This window comes from Xenia sp. Carnegie-2017, unplaced genomic scaffold (genome assembly GCF_021976095.1).
Source record: "Xenia sp. Carnegie-2017 unplaced genomic scaffold, XeniaSp_v1 HiC_scaffold_22, whole genome shotgun sequence".
Taxonomy (NCBI): Eukaryota; Metazoa; Cnidaria; class Anthozoa; order Malacalcyonacea; family Xeniidae; genus Xenia; species Xenia sp. Carnegie-2017.
This window is the reverse complement of record NW_025813485.1, coordinates 14,186,617-14,207,140: the sequence shown is the minus strand read 5'-3', so window position 1 is coordinate 14,207,140 and position 20,524 is coordinate 14,186,617. Positions and strand designations below refer to the sequence as shown.

Here is a 20,524-nt window from a genome sequence, read left to right as displayed (position 1 = left end):
AAAATATTTGTGCTCGTCACGTATATACACCAGAAGCAAAGTATACTTGTTGAAAACAGAGATTATGGAAATTATTGAATTGTTATGTTAATGATATTTACACAAGCATTTAGCTGTACATCGATTTATGGCAAAAACGTTTGTGTCTCGTCGTTAGTAAGACAAGACACAGATATCTGCCCTCACGCGAAGATAATGTCACGTCCCTTCATAATCGACTTTTATTTGGTCATTAGGCGTCCAAACTTCTACAATTTGTAAAACTTTTCAGATCTACATACCAGTAAAATTACAATCAATTTGCAAGTGCCATTGATGGCAAGGCAACAGTCAATGATAAGAACTGCCTACTGACGTCATTTGCATAGAAAATATTTTCTACTACTTGTGGAGGCAAATGTTTATGTAAACTACAAAGGTTTTAATAAAGACATTAGTCACGCTTTTTTACCATATTGGGTCAAATCCTTGAATTGATAAAGGAAATTCATAGTCAGATTAAAAGTAAAGGTTTTTACAGATTTTAAATGCTGGATAAAGAAAGATTTCAAAATGGCTACATTAAAAGCAAATGATATTTATAACACAAGCGCTTTGTATCGTTCTCGGTCTGTTCCCGAGAATATATCTGGTGAACATGCTACAAAACAATCTTTTAATGTTATCAAAGATTTCCTATCGAATATAGGGAATTGGCGAGCAAACAAACACAAGAAAATCAAAAAGCCTGAAAATAAGAGAAGCATTACCATTGATGGCGGCGAGGAATTTAACGTACAAGATGTTAAGAGAGTTAAGGACACTCACAAGCGCCTAGAAGGAGGCGGACATGTTTTTGTCCCTCATTCTGTGCATTACATTACTTGGTGCGATTTATGCGGTGAAACTATCTGGGGTTTTGTCAAACGAGGTGTGCGTTGTCGAAGTAAGTAGATTATATTTTTACATTCATATCCTGTAAGTTAATGATTGATATTTAAATAGTAAACCTATAGTTAATATGTACCTTATAATACTAAAATTGTTATAAGCTCTCAAACAAGTGTATGACATTTTCAATGGTGACATATTGTTGCAACATATTAATTATACAGATATTTTATTGTTGATGTTAATAATTACGACATATTTCAATTGACGTGCACATTGAGTATGATACGTGAATGTAATCTCGTGAAAGTCAAGGAAGAATCACATTTTTATGGTATGATAGAAACATTGGGACAATTTACTGTGATGATATTGGCTTCTAGAACTTTATTGGCATTTCTTTCAATAATATTTAGTGGCATTTTTTGTTAGAAGCTCACTTTGAGCGATTTTGTAATGACAGTTGCTTTGTTAACATAAATAAGCACATTTTTGAAGGAAAATATTAAAGAAAATGTGCTTTTATGAATTTACTATAAAAAATTTTGAAAGCCAAGATTTTGCAGATTTTTGAATGTTAGCCAGTTAATCGCATTTGTAAACTAAAAGTATCTTCTAAAATACTTATAGATTTCTTGCAGTTTAGCTTCCTTTACCACTATTAAGGTCTATTGGAAGCCCAGGGTGGGGGGTAAAGCTGGGCAGGCAGCACTCCCCTTCCACTAGTTTACTAAAATTTTTGAAAAATCGAAAATACCTTACTTTCTCATCAAATCATTTGAAAAATTATCACATATTAAGACCACTCTCCCCCATAAGCTATTATTGCCAATAATTACGAAAGAAAGTATTCTTGCTGAGACAAGACGAATTAATTTCAATTCTCTTTTTTTAGGATGTAATTATACCTGTCATTATCGATGTAAAGATGAAGTTGTTTTGGAATGTGATGGAGGGCTTATTCGAGATGCCAAAGAAATGACACGTGAGGAGATTACTTTAAAAACTCTCGAGATACTGAGTCAGGTACAGAAAAAATTTTGTCTACCTTTTGATCATCTTCTGGCCGGCTGCAAAAAGCCTGGATAGCGTTATCCATTGGATAGCATTGACCATTGGATAGCAATATTTTTTAAGCTTTTATAAAACCTTTTAACAAGCAAAAAATATAAGATTTGAACTAAGCAATCACTGAAATGAAATATTGTTTGTAAGACTACAAAATTTCTTTGTCATAAAAAATATAAACACCTTTTTTATAAGTTTGAAAATTTTTGCTATCCAATGGATAACACTATCCAAGCTAAGTGCAATCGGCCCCTGATGTTAATTAAAATTGTTGAAAATGAAAAACACTTGTATTTATATGATGCATGACATGAATAATTTAGGGAAAAGTAAAGAAAAATGCTCCTGCAGTTTTACCCACTGATCTGTCGGCTGATAAATTACTTTTGATGATTGAGGACTTTAATAAAAGTAGCCAGGGCTTAATAATGACTACGGTAAGAGTATTTGATGAATTTAAAAGTGTTTTTCTCAATTGATATCATCATTTTTTGTCAAAACACACAATACACTATACATATATAAGTGTTAGTTTACTAATAGCTGATTTCAAAATGAATTTTAGGCAAGCAATGTAGCAAACGATGGAATATTTGAAGGTTTTATACGAGTTGCAATGAATCTTTTACGACCAATTAATATTGTTGCTGGTGAGAGGCCATTATCTATTTTTGAGACAGTTTCTTGGCGACGAGAGGGTAGTTCAACTTCTTCAAAGGTGAGAATTAGTGTGATAATTTTCCCATGTGTGTTGTGTTGCATTTCTTTCTTATGTTTAAACTTAATAGGTTATGACAAAAGGCCAATGGCTTGTAGAAAAGTCAGGCAAATTGTTTTTTCTTAATCTTTGTTGCATAAAGCACTGTAGTGTTTGACTATTTTTCTTCATCATTCATTGTGTTTTTTCCTCATACACTCTCTCTCTTGAAATAACTGAGATTTGCAGTAATTATGTCAACTTTAATAATACAAAACTAAATGTTCTTACTTGAATTGTACGTCTTATGAATTTTTTGTGCATTTGAAAATACATCAAGTGTATTGAAGTCAAATTTCTACTTTTTACACTATTAGCGAACAAAAACATCATTTTTCTTGCCACCCAACACGATGAAAGCTCTACATATAACTAGTGAAACCACAGCTGCCCAGGTAAATTTTTGGGATATTTTAGAGTTTGTCTAATTCAGATGAATTTTTATACCTAAGTAAAATCATAAATTGTCTTAGATGTATGATAGTAAAATATTACAATATAGGTCAATGAATTGTACAATATAGGTTAATGAATAGTACAATAATGCAATATAGGTTAATGAATAGTACAATAGTGCAATATAGGTTAATGAATAATACAATAGTGCAATATAGGTTAATGAATAGTACAATAGTGCAATATAGGTTAATGAATGCCCTTACTATATGTATGTATTTTAGGTCATTGTTGATCTCCTGAAGAAGTACAAAATCTCTGATCACCCAAGAAAGTTTGCTTTGTACGAAAGATATCAAGATGATGACAATGGTAAGTTTATGTAGATATTTTTAGTTCTAATTGACCATTGGATTCAATGAAATGCTACCGAAATTGTTTTTGTTTATTCTAATTTGACGATTAATTTTGGATTTAATGTCAGTTCTAATTAGTTGTAAGTTGTTCTAAATTCTATTATGAAATGGTCGTTTATTAATTTAGTGACGTTACGAAGGATAACAGACAACGAACGACCGTTGGTGTTGCGTTTAATTTGGGGTGGAGCAGATAGAAGTCATTCGTTTGTTTTACAAGAAAACGAAACTGGCGACATCATGGTCAGTTGTTATATAATACAGTCGTGAAACACCTTTCAGGAGATATTATTTTTGTGTGTTTTTGTAAATACTTTGAATGCTACAATATGTAATTGTAAGTAGCCTGTTATCGTTGTTTCATAGTGGGAAGCTTTCTCTATACCTGAACTTCAAAATTTTATTCGTATTTTGGAAATGGAAGAAAAGGAATACATTAAGCGGGTAAGAAAAATGTAAAATAGGCATTTCTTAATGATTGATCAAGCGATGACGCTTTATTTCAGTTTCGCTTCTATTTCGACCATTATTTTATGTTTTTTTCCTTTCATGGCAACCTTGAAAATGCTTTACATGCAGCTGTGAAGGGTTTTTTCACTTGCAACATTATATGCTATCTACGTATACAGCATAAATTGAGATCAATGAACAGAAGTTTAATTCAAAGATTTACAATATGTGGTCTTTGTAGGTATTCACAAAATATCGTGTTTATCGTGATCAACTTGAAGAAGTAATGGCTGAGAGGAAAGCAAAATCAACAACAAGTTAGTTGTATAAAATATTTATTGATTTAGGTTACAGTGTTGTAGAAGATTTTAGATTATGTTCAGAACTACCGTATGAACTACGGAACTTTACAATGGGACATTGCGCTCTGCCATGAGGACAGAATAGGATTTTCTTATTTATAAGGATCAAAGTTGTTTTTTTTAATAGATAAATTTATTATTATCCGTTTGAAAGAAGCGACAAAGGCTTTTTTCGGAGATAGGTGACTAGTATAAACAATGTTTATCGGGGTTGTAGGTTAGAAATAACGTATAATTTTATCATTTTTAAACACACACATGCATACGTGGAATAATTTTGTTCGTTCGCATTTGATAACATTACTGTAGATTACTGATGATATGTTTTTGTCTGATGTATGGCTTTTAAAAGAAAAGAAAAATGTTATCTATTGTAAATGTGTGTATATTGTTGTAAATATATTTTGAACTTTTATCGTATTTACGCTTCTAGTTTTATAGTTATTTGTTTTGCTCCATATTTTTATAATATATGATGTAGAACCGATTGAAATCATGAATTTACACGAGTCATCTGTAATTGATCTCCAAGGTGGCGTTATCACCATTGAAAGGAATTTCATGCATGGAATTTCAAAATAACATGCTCAGTGTGTGTCAAAAATAGTGTAACGATTTTTTAATATGCCATGGTTCATTTGATATTGTGTTTCACGCCTAACTTTTACATAACAAAAGAGCTAGAGGAGCTGTTTAATTAGTTTTCCAATGATATTTTTCTATTTCATTACAATCAGAAATAGTATTCCTCAAATAAAAATGGTAAATCGAAATTACATTTTTCCTCTGTTGGGAATCGAATACAATTATTAAAGATTCTCTAGCGTATGATGCAAGCTCATGCATTACATTGAGAACCCCCTGTTTCGCAAACCTCTCTGCACAACAACAGTGGAAAAATGCAATTTCGACTTATAATTTCTATTTGAGAAATACTCGATCATTTCTGATTGTTATGGATTATAAAAATATCATTACAAAGCTTAAAAGGTCATCTCTTTTACTATATATAAAGATTTAAGCATAAAACAAAATATCAAATGCATGATTAAAGTTCAGAAATCAATGTTTAGTAAATTATAGATTTATGTGATACGTATGTGCCATTTGCTTTACGTAGTAAAAACCAGTGCCATTATGAATGGTTCAACTAACCACAGAATAGTAAGTATTTATTCAATAAATAAATTTTATAAATAAATTTTATTGTGCTAAATGACTTAGTGAAACTCACACAGTTATATATTTATCCACAGTACATGCGAATAGTGGCTACTGCACATAGCAAATCCCAAGTGTGAAATTCCTTTCAATAGCGTCCACGCTACCTTGGAGATCAATTACTGCTGACTTGTATAAATTCTAAACATTATTTGATTTCAGCGGGTTGCAATTTTTTATATGCATCTTGTAATAGCGGGAATTGGTCAAAACATTTATAGTGTGATATAGCTATAGCTTATTTTGTTGGTTTCGCAAAAAAAAACGGCTAATAACGGCTTGCTTTTCATCGTCAACACCATACGACTACCAAATTGCAGTTATACGACTGTTTCCCACCGTTTTCAGTTCGGTGTGATAGGAATGCAGACATTTTAAAAAAACGAATATTTTTTGCTTACGTTTTGGTTATAGTGCTCAATATTTGTGTTGGATTTATTTGGGTAAAAGAAGCTTTAACCTTTAGTTTCAAAACATACATTTTAACCATTTAACAATATTATTCTTACCTTTATGTGCAATTATCCGTTATCCGTTCATAATGTCACGATACATTAGGAGCTGTAGGAACACTAAGATTCTCAGTGCTTTACATAAAACGAAATATTATAGACTCGCGAATTTCCTCGCTCCCTGCATGCAAAAATTGCTTTGAAGATTACCTGCGATTGTATTCTATTGACATGTTTAAAATTTTTGTCACACATGAAAAATCTTTGCAGTATTCGCTGTAAAATGGTAGGAATTTAATATTGACCGATATTGATCACTATTATTGAACTATATATTGTATGTTTTAGCTAGCTAATATCAAAAATCATCGTGGTGAAATTTTCAGCAGTAATACCTTGTCAATATGTGTTATACGAGTTGCAACTGTCTTACATTGTAAATTTGTAACAGATTTTACTCTCTTTAACGCAGTCAGAAAGCTAGATGTATGATATAGCCATTCGCTTGTTTTTTTTTCTTGATGTGCGGATGTTGAATCGCGATATAGTGTATGTGAAGACTTTCAAACGTTTATATCAAAATTTTCAAAGTTTTTAATTACTGTATCTCTGTTTTAAAACATTACAATTTTATAAAGCGTGATTTACAAAAGCAATCAAATTCACGTTTTTCATCGTTCATATCATTCCAACAAAATTTACACTTTTAAAATACATACTGTGAGAAACCAAAGATGATATTATACATATTATACATTCAAATTTGACTGCATGAAAAATAAAATATGAAATTAATATCACAGACTAGAACTATGTATATATAGATGAAAACTGTCACTTTTTTTTTGAGTTAGTGCAAAATCATCATTAAGCTAAGCTTCAAACTAAAAGTTTACAATTATAGCAAATTTGAGAAATGTTTATATACTCAACTTACATGGCAACAAGAAATTTTTGGCATTCTTAACTTCATATGAATTTGTTAAAATTGAATTAATTATACAATTTAAATAAAGAATCTTATTATTGTTCGTGGCACAGTATACACAGCGAACAAGGCATAACACATCAGAACAGAGCGAGAACTTGTTTCGACTTCAAAATGAAGGTTTCTTTGCTTACAGCATTTTTTCAAGTTTTACTCATTATTTTGTTCGCAACGCTGGTAAAATATGATCCAAAACAGTCTGGAGCATTTAGAAACAAGAATAATTTAATGAGCAACAATACTTCGAGCTCGAATCAGATATCAAGATATCCCGTCTTTCAAGATGTTCATGTTATGATTTTCGTTGGTTTTGGTTTTCTTATGACATTCTTGAAGAATTATGGCTACAGTGCAATTGGTTACAATTTCTTTCTCTCGTCGTTGGCGATTCAATGGTATATCATTATAGCTGGTTGTATAGAGCATCGCGAAACGACTGATTTTACTATTGATTTAAACTTGGAGAAATTGATAACTGCTGATTTCTCGGCCGCTGCCGTGTTGATAACATTTGGTGTCCTTCTTGGTAAAGTGAGTCGTCTCCAACTCTTCTTAATTTGTATTATCGAGATTGTCGTCTTCACCGTGAACGAGTTCATTCTTTTGGAAGAATTGAAAATAGCCGATGCTGGTGGTTCTTTGGTCATTCATTGCTTTGGTTGCTATTTTGGTTTGGCAGTCAGTTTCATGCTGAGGAACGTGAAGAACGAATTTGAGGATAACGACAAAGAAGGATCAGTTTATCATTCAGACTTGTTTTCAATGATCGGAACTCTATTCCTATGGATGTATTGGCCTAGTTTTAACAGCGCCCTTGTTACAGATCCCTACGATCAGCAAAGAACCGTTATCAATACATACTTGTCTCTTGTTGCTTGTTGTGTTACAACCTTTGCCGTTTCTGCTTTCGTTCATCAAAAAAGAAAATTGAATATGGTACATGTTCAAAATGCAACATTAGCTGGTGGCGTTGCAATTGGAACTGTCGCTAACATGATCGTTGAACCTTGGGGAGCGCTCTTCATTGGCACGTTGGCTGGTGTAGTTAGTGTTCTTGGATACAGTTATGTGACACCCTTCCTCAGCAAATTCTTGAAAATTCACGATACTTGTGGTGTGAACAACCTTCATGGTATGCCAGCTCTAGTTGCAGGTCTTGCAGGAGTCATCTATTCACGAATGTCGTTTGTTGACGATTATCACGAGAGTCTGACAAACGTGTTTGAAGCGAGAGAAAATCGCACTGAACACGAGCAATCTATAAAACAACTTGTAGCTATCTTCGTCACCCTTGCCATATCCATTGGTTCTGGTCTAATTACGGGCTTCATCATTAGCTTTAAAATATTTGATGCACCTAGCCCAAAGGAAGTTTATGATGATGAAAGCTATTGGGTAATGCCTTCTAATGATCCCGCAGATGATAGAACAGCTCCCCTAGACCAAATGAAGAAGGAAGTATTGAATTACTAGCTGTCAATGCCCGAAATGCTGAAGAAAATGTATGAAACAGCGAAGACTAATTGTTTCCTTCATTCTGTGGACTTTTTCACAATAGTTTTTTAATTTCATCCTTAATCAATGGTATATTTTGTATACGTTTGTAAAACATGCATCTTTCAACACATACTCACTGCACAGTAATACAAAGTAGGAACTCTATTTTTGCACTGATAATTTTTGTATGTAGCTATGTTTATTGCATAGTTTTAACTATTTTTGTAATTATCATTTGTTGTACATCTATGAATCTTGGCTTCGGCATTTTTTCACAAGTAAGCACATATTTTATTTATTGTATATGTTACATTTAAATAACTTTGTGTAGCAAACATGTTGTGCTGCATAGAAATTAGGAAGCTCTGTAGTTATGTATATTCTTGCTTGGTTATCGACCTGCATGTTTTTATAGTAAAAGCTAAGAATGTTTTGTGTTATGGAATGAGTATATAAGATCTCGAAATTAGAAGAATTGTATTTGAATTTTACATTGTTAGTTAGTTATCATTTTGGCATTCTGGCACGTTAATTTACAGTACAAAGAGTCATGGATTCACTCGACCATATCAAAGATACTGAAGTGAAGTTTATTTAAAAAAATCAATCTTGATCCGATCCAATCCAATTTCAAATGAAAGCTGCATGTCTATATAATGATCCTTTTCGCGTTATTATTTTCACGTAATTTTTCATCAGCTAAACAAAACACGTTTATATGAGAGCCAGTTAAACGTCTCCAACTTCACATATTTTTTATCTTCCCTTTCGGATGCTCCATCACTATGGCTTAACCATTTGCTTGAATTCTAGATAGAACGATCAAAATGTAAGTCAATATCGTTTAAGGTATGTTTGGTATCAAACCTAGTATTTGCTGCCGATAGGAGGTCTTCTCGCATATTGAACACAGCTATGCATGCAACATCGGGCATTTTATGAATTTCTTGTTTGAATTAAAGAAAAAAAGTGACTTGCTTATTAGAAATCTTAAATCTATACTTGTAACATGCAGTCTGTTTGATCGACATATCATTGAAACACGAACATGAAATTTCATTGCATGTTCGTGTTTATACTTCAAGCTGTCTTATTGTTGTTGAAATATTCGAGTTTTTAGTTTGTGCGGTGAAATAAAGAATATTAGAAATTCCTTTTTAACGTCCTGCCAAAATGCATTTTTAAACAAAGTTTTATGTTTTGAATAGAACTTTCATGGCATCAAACATTTAATTACCAACAGTTATATCATCGACTAGTTACTATCAAATATCTACCATCAATATTTATCATGAAATAGTTACTATCAATTAGTTACCATCAAATAGTTACCATCAAATAGTTACCATCAAATAGTTACCATCAATTAGTTACCATCAAATAGTTACCATCAAATAGCTACCATCAATTAATTACCATGAAGTTGTTACTATCAAATAGTTACTATCAAATAGTTACCATCAAAAAGTTACCATCAAATATCTACCATCAAATATCTACCATCAAATAGTTACCATCAAATATCTACCATCAAATAGCTACCATCAAGTTGTTATACCTTCAAAGTTGATTTTCCTATTATAACCATGTCTTGCATCTTTAACAATATCGTTAATTTCCTCATCTGGAATATTATCCCCAAGATAATGTAGAACAGTGCGCAACTCTGATGAAAATATATATCCTTTATCATCGTTATCGAACGTACGAAATGCTTCAACTAGTTCTGTTTCATCAAGAGTATTATTGTTAATGTTGATCATCATGTTGACGAATTCGTTAAAATCGATCGTACCGTTGCCTGAAAATGTCCAATATATGAAATGTATTTGAACTGTTTGAGAAAAATACTTGTCTCATCTACAATTTATTCAATTAGAAAAAAATGCTGTACATGCATTATTAAATAAGGTCACATTTATAAAATAAAGTTATCTTAGTTTCTTATTACAACGGACAGGCTCGTTTGGAACTCCCCTAATAATTTGCTAAAATTGTTTCGGAAAAATGGCGCGTTTTTTCTTCGAACCCTTGAAACGTAATATTACGGGGCCACTGTATCCCACCCGTCCCCCCCCCCGCACACACATCGTAATATTTTATAAAAAAACAAAAACTATTAAGTATTATTTTTCCATACTCTAAATGAAAAATTTTGAGAGGAATTGGTGCCCACAAGAAGAGTGGGCGTGCTTGCGTGAGTTGAGTCATAAAACAAGGATCGCGGGAGATCGATTATATATCCATGTACTAAAGAATGTATTAAAGTCAATTGTGATTACGGATTGAAAAAATTATTATTTAGCTTAATTTTTCACGTTCATCTTTAACCCAACGTACCATCAAAATCAACTGTATTCATTATCACTTGTAATTCAACTTCCGTTGGGTTTTGACCCAAACTGCGCATGATTGAACCAAGTTCTTTTGTCGTGATGTAACCACTTTCATCTTTGTCAAAAAATCGAAAGGCGTCGCGATATTCTGAAATAAATTTAAAGATTTCAAAACAATTTGCTTACAAGTAAATTAAACTTTGTACAGTATATACTATGACCGTATGAAGCTAAATTTGTCGCTATCTCTTTGTCGATTTACCTTCAAAGTTGAACTATAAATATATAGCTACGCTAGAGTTTTGGTTGGAAACTGAAAAGCCCCACGTTTATCACCTTATGCTTTGGTGTAAACCAAATTAATTTATAGCTATATATTGTTACATTGCTCTATGGCGATTGCCGGGAAGGCACATTGTTATACAAGTTGTAGCTATATATTTATATACACTAACCTTCTATTTGTTCCTCTGTTAATTTGTCCTGAAATGGAGAATTCATCAGAATTTGACTTATAGTGCTCTCAAACTACCTCTGACTTTTCATACCCAAGAATGGAGAAAAAATCAAATGAGATCATTTAATTGGATTTTAACTTTATGTTAAAAGGCATTCGAAGATATATAGCCAATTAAGTTGTTGATGCTTTTTTACTTTTTTGTGTTGTTTGTTGCCTTTTATTTTTATAATATCACCGTTTCCCATATTTCTATATTTAAAATTTTTGTGGGATTTCTTCAGCTATACTAGTTTTGAAAAGATATTACTTCTACACACCTCTATAGCTGCTTTTAATGTATACCGATTTTATGTCACATATATCTATGCGGATATGAAAATTCTTCAGTATCTGAAGTATTCTTCACTAGCGAGTTTGCTAGAATTGAAATAATGCTTTATTCATTGCCCATGCTTGGGCGCATCTTCAAACACAGCTGTTGAAGTGTATTGAACAGTTTTACACTAAAATACAATATTTCAATGAAGATAACATGAAGCTTAAATAGACCAGTGATATAATTGTGGATTGTAGTAATCGCTTGAATTACATGTAATGCAAGAGAGCAAAAATAGAAACTATACTATATTGTCATAGTTATGAAAACAAATCCTTCAAGAAATTAAAGACATACCTCCATATGTTGTATCTATAATGACGTTTACTTTTGAAATGATACTTTTTACAGTTATTCTACAGTTAACGATGAGAATTTTTGTCAATCAGTTCAATAGAAGAGAATTGTGTCGCCCTTTTGTCGAAAAGAATTTTATTTCAACATAACAGGCCCCCGTGTTATTGCTATGAAAATAATTTCTTATTTATAAAGTTTCTGACGACAAAAGGCAGCTGTTTTCGTTTGTGTACATACACAAGCGAAGGAAAAGCAATTATGTTGATTAGCTGAAATTTAAAGAAATATAAACTCACAAAATTAATGGAGCGACTGAAATTACTACAGATTTTCCAGCTGAACTTCAAACTGGCATTTGGTTCAAATAAAGCATACTTTTCAAATGATTTTTTTGGCGTGGTTTTTGTGTCATTGAAAAAACAAAGCATGTTTTATGACGCATTTAGTTGCCTTGAACAATATCTGCATATGCGTCTTGTAGCTATATTTGGCGCAGGCTTTAATTTAATTTTTTTGTGCGACTCGTTCGTATAAAAAGGTTATTACTCTATGTCAAGCATTTCCAAGTTATCCTTTCCTTAGGCAAAATCTTTGTTTGTATTTCACGTTCAGTCCAATCTTAACTCGTATATATATCAAAAAGTAGGCTAGATTTAACTGCACTTTTTTTGAAAGCGTTTCTTTGCATGATGTTGTCATGTGCATGCGAAATGTGAACAGCTGTATTCATTCGAGTTTGTGGGTTTGCGGTACATATCGCTTACAACTTGTCAAATGTGGGGGTTTTTTAATTGTTTGAAAAAATCGCTTTAGGGCACGACTTACCAATCTTGTAGATTGGTAAGTCGTGCCCTAAAGCATGAAAAAATACCAGACGCAAAGGTCTGCTGGCTCACACAAGCAAAATGTGTATGAACGGCAACACATGTTTCTTTTGTTTTGAAATTTACCAAAAAAAACACAGAAATTGGATTTTTCTTTTTTAATTTCTTTTGCTGAAGTCTTTTCCTTTATGTTTATGTCGATGCCTTTGTCACGTGATTTGTTGATTGTCTTTATTTGATCTTTAGTCTTCGCTTGTGTTGATGCTTACTTAACTTGTGTGAACCAAACTTGAAGATTATGGCTAAATTATTTTTTAACAGATTAAAATTTAACGGTCAATAACTTTATTGTTCGTACAGCGTTTTGATGAATTCAATAAGTTTGTAATCGATACAAGCCAATCTTAATCGATCTAGAGTAGTGAAATACTGTGGAATTTTGACGATTTTTATGCAATTCGTGCGTCATATTTGTACAGCCAATCAGATTACCGGTTACCTATTACTCACACATTGTACCGAATTTACATAAACGTTAAATCTCTCATAAGTCATTTTGGCGTGTTTTGCGCACAGCTCACGCATTAAAAAGGAGTACGAAGAAGCGCCTGGGAACGAGGCTACATTTTAGCATTTTGATCTTTTATGTTTGTAAATGTCGATCGTCCAGGTTGTTATAGTCCTGAGAAGGACTGTTTTTGTTGTTGTTGACTGACGTTTCGACAACCTTAGCGGTAGTCATCTTCAGAGTCAAATGAGTCATCTTCAGAGTCTCTCCCGGGTTCAAACCATTTACTTGATCTTTTATGTCGCTTAACTACTTGTGGTACTAAGCCAGATCACATACATCGAAGAGTTGCAGTTCAAAAAATGCGGAGCATATAGATTATGGCAAGAATAGTAATTTCTCGTGTCACGTCTTTCGTTTTTCACAAGTTGCAATGTTGGCAAAAATATGCATTCTGGTTAGACGACGATGTGGTACGTCTCTAGTACAGTCAAATTATTACTTCAGCATATAACTTTAAACGAGTGTTTGAAAATCAAAACATTTAGCTGTCGCTTTAGGCATTATGAACTCAGTTAGAAGAAGGTATTTATAATCACACATGTGTCATTTATACCTTCACATCAACTCCAGTTTAAATAAATGGTTGTCGGTCTACATATGTCGAGCATGACTTTGTTACATCTTATTTGACGTTTCAAAGTTCAAGTTGTTAATGGGGGTTTATGCTTAACCACAGAATAATGATTATACAGAAGGTCACTCAGGTGTACAACGCGTTCTCATGTCGGCCATTATTTCAGCCAGATGATTAGGATTTCCACCATTAAAATCAACATTGAGAAAACATAATTTTATATTAAATTTTTTACAATTTATATCATAAATATAACATTTTTCTTAAAGCAAATTTAATGTTACACCTGTTACCTACTAAAATTATAGAATAATAATTATATGTGAGAGCGTTCTTTCAATAAAACACTTGATTTGCGATTGTACCATCCCTGTATACGATGAACCGCATTCAGTTTCCAGCCAGAACCAAGAAGAGATGGATCAACGAAAGAAAGAATTTTTTCATAATTTACAATCCAACAAATATAAAGGTATTTACATTATTCCGTATTCATCGATTGCCTTATGCTGGCGCGATATATATACGCATTTTGGTCAAAAACATTTAAACATTACTTCAGTGAAAGCAATCGTTGATTGTAGTTTCACGCATTTTCTATAGTAAACGGACTTCTTTTTTTCACAGTTTTCCAGTATTTTTCTTTCATTATTACTTTAGTTCCTAGAAAAACAAAGAGAACAATTTTCTGAAAACTTGCAATCTGTATAAGTTGTGTTATGAAAAAAATAGAAAACTTAACATCCGCCACTATCCCTATCAAAAAAGTTAGTATGGCGACATTCTTGAAACATAACATTGCTACTAACTTTGCTGCTTTTGATAACAATGAACTAAAATTGATTGTAGATCTAGATTCCCCATTGTCTGAAGAACTTGAATCTTGTTCATTTCCCATTTTTTTCGCTAAATCACGAAATTTCTTTACGTAATCCACGCTGCTTTCATCCAACATGTCAGGGTAGGCCACTGCCTGCATTCACAATTCAGATACTTCAAAAATCAGACAAAGAACTATATCTCCAATATAAAAGAAGCTTCAGTACAAACAGTAAAACTTACGTTGGTAGAATGAGAATCCGAGTCGCTAGCAGGACCAGCTTTTTTAGGCGTATCCTGTATCAACATTTAAAAACAACGATGAGTTTGTTCCTATTTATGCGGTTTACAGAGACGATGAACGTGAAGACGTTAGCGCCTTAACGAGACGCAGAGTTGATGTAAAAGAATATGCGAAGAAAAATTCAACCCTTACAATAACATTTTTAGCTTTTTCTTTCGATGGAAGGCCTTCCAGTTGCACTAAAAATAAGAAGTAATAAATAAGGAACGTGTTAAATTTTTCTATGAAAACTTTTCCACTTACTCAACAAATTTCCAATAGAAAAATCTGAGCTCTAAAAATCAAAAATAATGGCAAATTAATTAACATCATGAAAATAACATGACGACGAGAAAAGTCTGAATTGAATCTTTTAAACACAAGCAACCTCTTCATTTAGCCATGAATCAGTAGGGAAATTTTGTAAATGAGACGGGGATAAAAATTTCAATGGGTCCTCATCTTCAGAGGATTTCAAATCATCCATTAAGTCACCAGGTACGACTGCTGCGATATTTTCATTATGAGCAATAATAGGCTTGTTGGTACATTCGTCATTCATAGAGTCATTGTGTACAGATACAACACCACTGTCAATTTCTTCAGTTTGTATATTTGATGCGCGTACATCTATCGTGTTAGGAAGAACAACATTTTCTGTATTTTCTGCAACGTCGTCACTCAACGCAAGATCAATAAAAGAATCCACAGAAAGAGCTGCACCGAGATTTTGTTCTCCATTTGAAATACTTGCATTTTTCGGAAGAATCTTTCTCGGAAAGTTACTGGCTTGTCCTGAAATTTTAAAAAGGTTCATTATCCCCCCAAAAGTTAAACCAATCATTTTTTAGATCAATCCCTTAAATACTCATGAGGGGAGTGTGTATTCATATAGTTGTGCCCAAATGATTTCTTTTGAAAGGAAATTCACTAGCATTCACTTGTATATGTTTCAAACAAATGAGTCAGATACCACTGAATATAAGAATCAGCACTCCCTCCCAAATTAACGTTCAAGGGACGGCCTGTTGTAGTGCAATTGAAGCACATTATTAAATTTTAAGTCTGTACGCCATTAGTTTTATTTGCTTGTTTACTGTACTTATGTTAACATGAACAACACTACCTTTATTTCCTAATTCATTTTGTTTTAATAAGGAAACAGGTAATGGTCTAGGTAACAATGTTCGTTGAACCACCACTCGCGCAGCATTTCTCTTTTTAGACTTTGGCAAAAATGGAGAAGTTTGTGGTATAGAGTTTATTGGGGTAAAGCCAAAAGTAAGATGATTTCCAGACTTTGAGGAGCCTGTGTTGGACACTTGATGAATGACTGAAGGATGCACCATCTCCTGTGGTGGTTTAGGAGCAAGAAGTTTCTGAACTTTTGGTGAAGATTTTACCTTAGATGTTTTGCTTGATCTTTCACTTGTTGACATATTTTCCTTAGTGATAACTTTGGGTGAAGACAAATTAAACATTGTGTTCTTCTGATTTGTTGTCAATTCACCAGAAGCAAGTTTTACTAACTGCTCCAATGCAGGATTTATTTGGTCATTGGATGTTTGATATTGACAAAGAGTATAATTAAATGATATCTTACGAGGATTATTCAATTTTCGAAAGATATCAGCAATTGTAAAGTTTCCACAGTTTGACTTGCTCCAACATTCTTGATTAACCGGCAATTCATTGCATTTACTTTCATCCTCAACAGAATATTGGAAAGTTGACGATTCCAGTGATGATACAGTTTTAACTGATAAAGTTGTACACTTGTCTTTAGTAGTTTTTGTTGATTCATTGGACTCTGTCTCTGACCTGGAATTTATATTTGTAACTTGTTTTACTTTAGGACTTTCACTTTCACAAGATCTACTTCCTATTTGTTTAAAAACACTAATATCTTTCGATAGAGTCATTAACAGATCAGCAGTTTCAGGTAACTTCCATTTGGAAAGTAAAAATGTTACAACACCAGAAATTGTCTTTCTTGTGGAAACCATAGTTCTCAATCGTGGATTATGTGACAAACTCTGTATTACAGCCCAAGTTTTATTATCGCTAGGAGTTAATTCAATCATGATTTTCTGTGGCAACTGTTCCACATCATCAGCAACAGTAGCATTTTGTCTCTTTAATGCTCTGCAAGTAGGGGCTCGAATGTTAACATTTCTACCATTGTATCGAAATGTTGTTTTCCCAGTTGCAATCATTTCTGTCAGTTTTTTACCATCTTTTTCTTTCAGGCTCCTGATTTTTTTTCGTATTTCACCATAACATATTAAACTCCTCAATACCTTTGCATCAGAGGAATCTTGTGGATCTGGTATATACTTTGATATCTTGTGGTGAGTTCTGTAGTAGAAATGTCGAACTTGATCCTTATTTCGTTCAGCAACAGCAAATGAATCACTGCGGCGTTTCTTAAGGTACATCTGGATTTTATCAAAATCTTTGCCAAATTCATTTAAAGCTTCAAAAAAATGATTTTTTTCTTGAGGTGCCCATGATTCCCATGGTCTTTTTTTCCTTTTATTTCCAGTATGCAATTTTTTGTTGCTTGACTTGGACACTATTACAAAACACAAAAAAGGAAAATCACAATTAGAAAAACAAAGTCAGCTCAAACTATCATTTTTTTATGATATAAATATGCACATCACAAAATAAACCAATTCAGCTGCATATAACGGCAACACGAGCGTATTTTGTCAACAATTCACAAGCTCTTTCCTTATACTGTCATTTTTATCATGCAAAATGGCGCAGGTAAATACAACTTGTTTTGAAAGAAATATGTCTACCTGGAGTGGAATTTAGTGCAGCTTCAGGAGTCCCTGTCCTTGCTCGCTTAACCTGTTTACAATTGTTTTGTGTGCTCACTCCAGACGCTGAATCATCTCGTGAACTATTGCTTTTTTCTGGACGCGGTTTTCTGCTTGAGTGTTCAGAATGTTGTTCCACAACGTCGTTTCCATTCAGTTTTCGTTTCAAATCACTGACAAAATTCGGTGTCTGTTTTTTATTTTCATTTCGTGCTTTTACTTGACTTTGACATTGTGTAGTAGAGACTTCTGGGGGTTGAGTCGTGCTTTCCACTGTTCTAGAGGGACAAAACACAACAATATATATCCATGATGCTTCGAACTTAAACGACAACGATTTCATCCAACACACTGCATGTCAAATTTGTGTCCTTTAAGTTGCTTTAGTACATATATAAATCAAGTACTTCAACAAAAATAATAAAACAAGATTATTTTGAAGTGCATTGTAAACCGTGCAAGGCAAATAACTTAAACAAGAGACAATGTTTGACTATGTTACCAGTAGTAAATCATCGTTCGCAAACGATGGAAGCTGTTGACTTTCATGATTGTGTTTTGACTCAAGTAAAACAATAGTATAGTATAATCTACTTACGGACATCGTCGGGCAGCAGTAGAGGAACGAGTGTTCATCAGTTAAATAAAAATTTATAAAGATTCCTAACTCCATTCACACTTCTACTAACCCTACTTCGTCTACAACCGAACGTGAATGAACATTACTCCTTGACGTAGGCTTGCACTTAGCCTATGATGATCAGAACATGAATATATGATGTGTACTCTGGCAGGGCAGGCTATGATTTCTATCTTAATTTCAATTTCAGCAGTTACCTTAATCGTATCTATCTCATTCACAGAAATATTCTTGTTTTAAGACATGAGTAGCTCGTGTTTAATCGATTTGTCTACCAACGACAAATTCCCTCTTCTCAAATGCTTCAATAACTTTGTATGCACGAAATTTGAAGAGTTTGATCAGTTGACCTTGGAACTTATTCCTACAACATTTAGTAAAATACCTCATAAAATGAGGAAATAAAAGTAAAGCAATGTCGCATAATATTTATATTTTTAAAGTGGTGCTTAAATTGCTTTTGCACAAGTGTTCATTAAAAATTACGATTTTAAAACTTTTTTATGAAATTAACATAATAACCAAGATTTTGAAAGTTTAAATTGAGATATTTTTGTTTATCCCTGATTGTTGCAAATAAGTTATTTCATTTGTTTGGCTGACAATTTTTTTGATTACATTTTCCCGCCCGTACGGAACAGGTGATATTTCCCTCCAAAGGAAATGTGTGCATGCTGCTGCTATGTTTCCATTGGCTTTTTATTCTGCTAGTCTTGTATATGATAACAGTTTCATAAAGAAAAACTAACTAATGAGTAATGACACTGAAACAGACATTGTATTATAAGGAGCCTCTCCACTTTGGTGTTGTCAAAAAAGGAACCTCTCCACTTTGGTCGACTAGTTTTTGTTTTGTTGCTTAGCAACGGCAAAGACAGCAGGCCCCAGTCCCCAGTCCAGTAGCGCGCCATCAATCATTCAAGTCAAGATGGCTGCACAAGCAGACGTTGAATCGCTTTTACAACAACAAATTTTGAATGCTGCCAGCATTGTAGAAGAACAAATAGACTCGGAATTAAATCGCCTTGAAAACTTGAATGAAGATGATATTGAAAAAGTTAGAGAAAAGCGCTTGCAACAGCTCAAGAAACAGCATGAACTGAAGCAAGAACTAAGAAGAAAAGGACACGGTGAATACACCGCCATTGCTGACGAAAAAGATTTTTTTTCTGTTTGCAAAGAAAGTGCAAAAGTTATTTGCCACTTCTATCGTGAAAGTACATGGAGATGTAAGATCTTGGATAAACATCTATCAACCCTAGCTCCAAAGCATATCGAAGCAAGGTTTATCAAAATAGATGCGGAGAAAAGTCCGTTTCTTGTGAAACGCTTACGCGTTGTGGTTTTGCCGACGATTGTACTCATTAAGGATTCAAAAACTTTTGATTTCATTGTTGGTTTTGATGATCTTGGTGGGAACGACGACTTTTCTACAGAAATGTTAGAATGGAGGATCGCATGTGCAGGGATCATCGACTACAATGGAGATCTAGGCCAGCCTCCTCACACAAAAACTAAAATGTCCTCACAAAAATTATTCCAACAACAGAAGAAAGTTATCCGAGGTAGAGATGACTCTGATGAAGACTCGGACTAGGTGAATGTATGATTTGTCACTAACTGATGTAGATTTATTAGCTCAAACATGAACTGATGAAATATTTGTTTATTTATAATAAATTATAAAATTTATATTAAGTGCTTCGTAAAATCACTTATTTAGTACTGTATTAGTTGTCTCATGTTAAATGCCAGGTGTATATTCATCAATGAAAAGCATTGTAATTGTTGCTTTCATATCTTATTCAAACTTATGGTAATGTATGGTAATTAGTCTAAAATGTTATTATACAGTGATTTTTATCTGATTAAAAGTAAGTGTGTAATACTTGTATGAAATATCTGAAACTATGGGATCATCAAATGAAAAGTCACACATTTGTTTTTTGAGATGGGGGAGCAGTGGAGAAGATAAATATTCTCTTTTTCTCTTACACTTAACTCTGACACATTTAAGCTGCTACCAGAATCATTTGTCT

General features: G+C 33.1%; 4 protein-coding genes across 5 annotated transcripts; 3 read left to right on the top strand and 1 right to left on the bottom strand.

Annotated features, from left to right (window-relative positions):
• Window positions 1-84: 84 nt before the first annotated feature.
• Window positions 85-16,522, top strand: LOC124446644 (ras association domain-containing protein 1-like). 2 transcript variants are annotated; one of them, XM_046997493.1, is made up of 10 exons: window positions 85-925; window positions 1,766-1,896; window positions 2,262-2,375; window positions 2,504-2,656; window positions 3,013-3,090; window positions 3,376-3,463; window positions 3,635-3,750; window positions 3,874-3,951; window positions 4,199-4,274; window positions 16,243-16,522. In XM_046997493.1, the coding sequence occupies exons 1-10, from the start codon at window positions 553-555 to the stop codon at window positions 16,305-16,307; spliced, it is 1,272 nt and encodes a 423-aa protein (XP_046853449.1). In that variant the 5' UTR covers window positions 85-552; the 3' UTR covers window positions 16,308-16,522. The 2 variants fall into 2 exon arrangements, with proteins under 2 accessions (XP_046853449.1, XP_046853450.1); XM_046997494.1 differs by lacking the exon at window positions 85-925 and adding an exon at window positions 1,090-1,204.
• Window positions 7,029-8,839, top strand: LOC124446643 (ammonium transporter Rh type A-like). The gene has a single exon (XM_046997492.1). The coding sequence runs from the start codon at window positions 7,095-7,097 to the stop codon at window positions 8,451-8,453; it is 1,359 nt and encodes a 452-aa protein (XP_046853448.1). The 5' UTR covers window positions 7,029-7,094; the 3' UTR covers window positions 8,454-8,839.
• LOC124446645 (calmodulin-alpha-like) lies at window positions 8,938-12,276 on the bottom strand. The gene is made up of 5 exons (XM_046997495.1): window positions 11,947-12,276; window positions 11,269-11,296; window positions 10,818-10,961; window positions 10,036-10,278; window positions 8,938-9,286 (listed from the first exon to the last, which is right to left on the bottom strand). The coding sequence occupies exons 1-5, from the start codon at window positions 11,950-11,952 to the stop codon at window positions 9,261-9,263; spliced, it is 447 nt and encodes a 148-aa protein (XP_046853451.1). The 5' UTR covers window positions 11,953-12,276; the 3' UTR covers window positions 8,938-9,260.
• A 2,868-nt stretch (window positions 16,523-19,390) lies between the features above and the next one.
• LOC124447544 (thioredoxin domain-containing protein 9-like) lies at window positions 19,391-20,371 on the top strand. Its single transcript, XM_046998507.1, has one exon. The coding sequence runs from the start codon at window positions 19,414-19,416 to the stop codon at window positions 20,080-20,082; it is 669 nt and encodes a 222-aa protein (XP_046854463.1). The 5' UTR covers window positions 19,391-19,413; the 3' UTR covers window positions 20,083-20,371.
• The last annotated feature ends 153 nt before the right edge of the window (window positions 20,372-20,524 follow it).

What these genes read in the sequence shown, in the direction of transcription:
- LOC124446644 (XM_046997493.1), top strand. Translation starts at nt 553, where the DNA reads ATGGCTACATTAAAAGCAAATGATATTTATAACACAAGCGCTTTGTAT. An exon ending in CTCTCGAGATACTGAGTCAG is followed by an intron (nt 1,897 to 2,261) that starts GTACAGAAAAAA and finishes TGAATAATTTAG; the next exon opens with GGAAAAGTAAAGAAAAATGC. An exon ending in ACGAAACTGGCGACATCATG is followed by an intron (nt 3,751 to 3,873) that starts GTCAGTTGTTAT and finishes GTTGTTTCATAG; the next exon opens with TGGGAAGCTTTCTCTATACC.
- LOC124446643 (XM_046997492.1), top strand. Translation starts at nt 7,095, where the DNA reads ATGAAGGTTTCTTTGCTTACAGCATTTTTTCAAGTTTTACTCATTATT.
- LOC124446645 (XM_046997495.1), bottom strand. An exon ending in AACAGAGGAACAAATAGAAG is followed by an intron (nt 10,962 to 11,268) that starts GTTAGTGTATAT and finishes AATTTATTTCAG; the next exon opens with AATATCGCGACGCCTTTCGA. An exon ending in GAATACAGTTGATTTTGATG is followed by an intron (nt 10,279 to 10,817) that starts GTACGTTGGGTT and finishes GGACATTTTCAG; the next exon opens with GCAACGGTACGATCGATTTT.
- LOC124447544 (XM_046998507.1), top strand. Translation starts at nt 19,414, where the DNA reads ATGGCTGCACAAGCAGACGTTGAATCGCTTTTACAACAACAAATTTTG.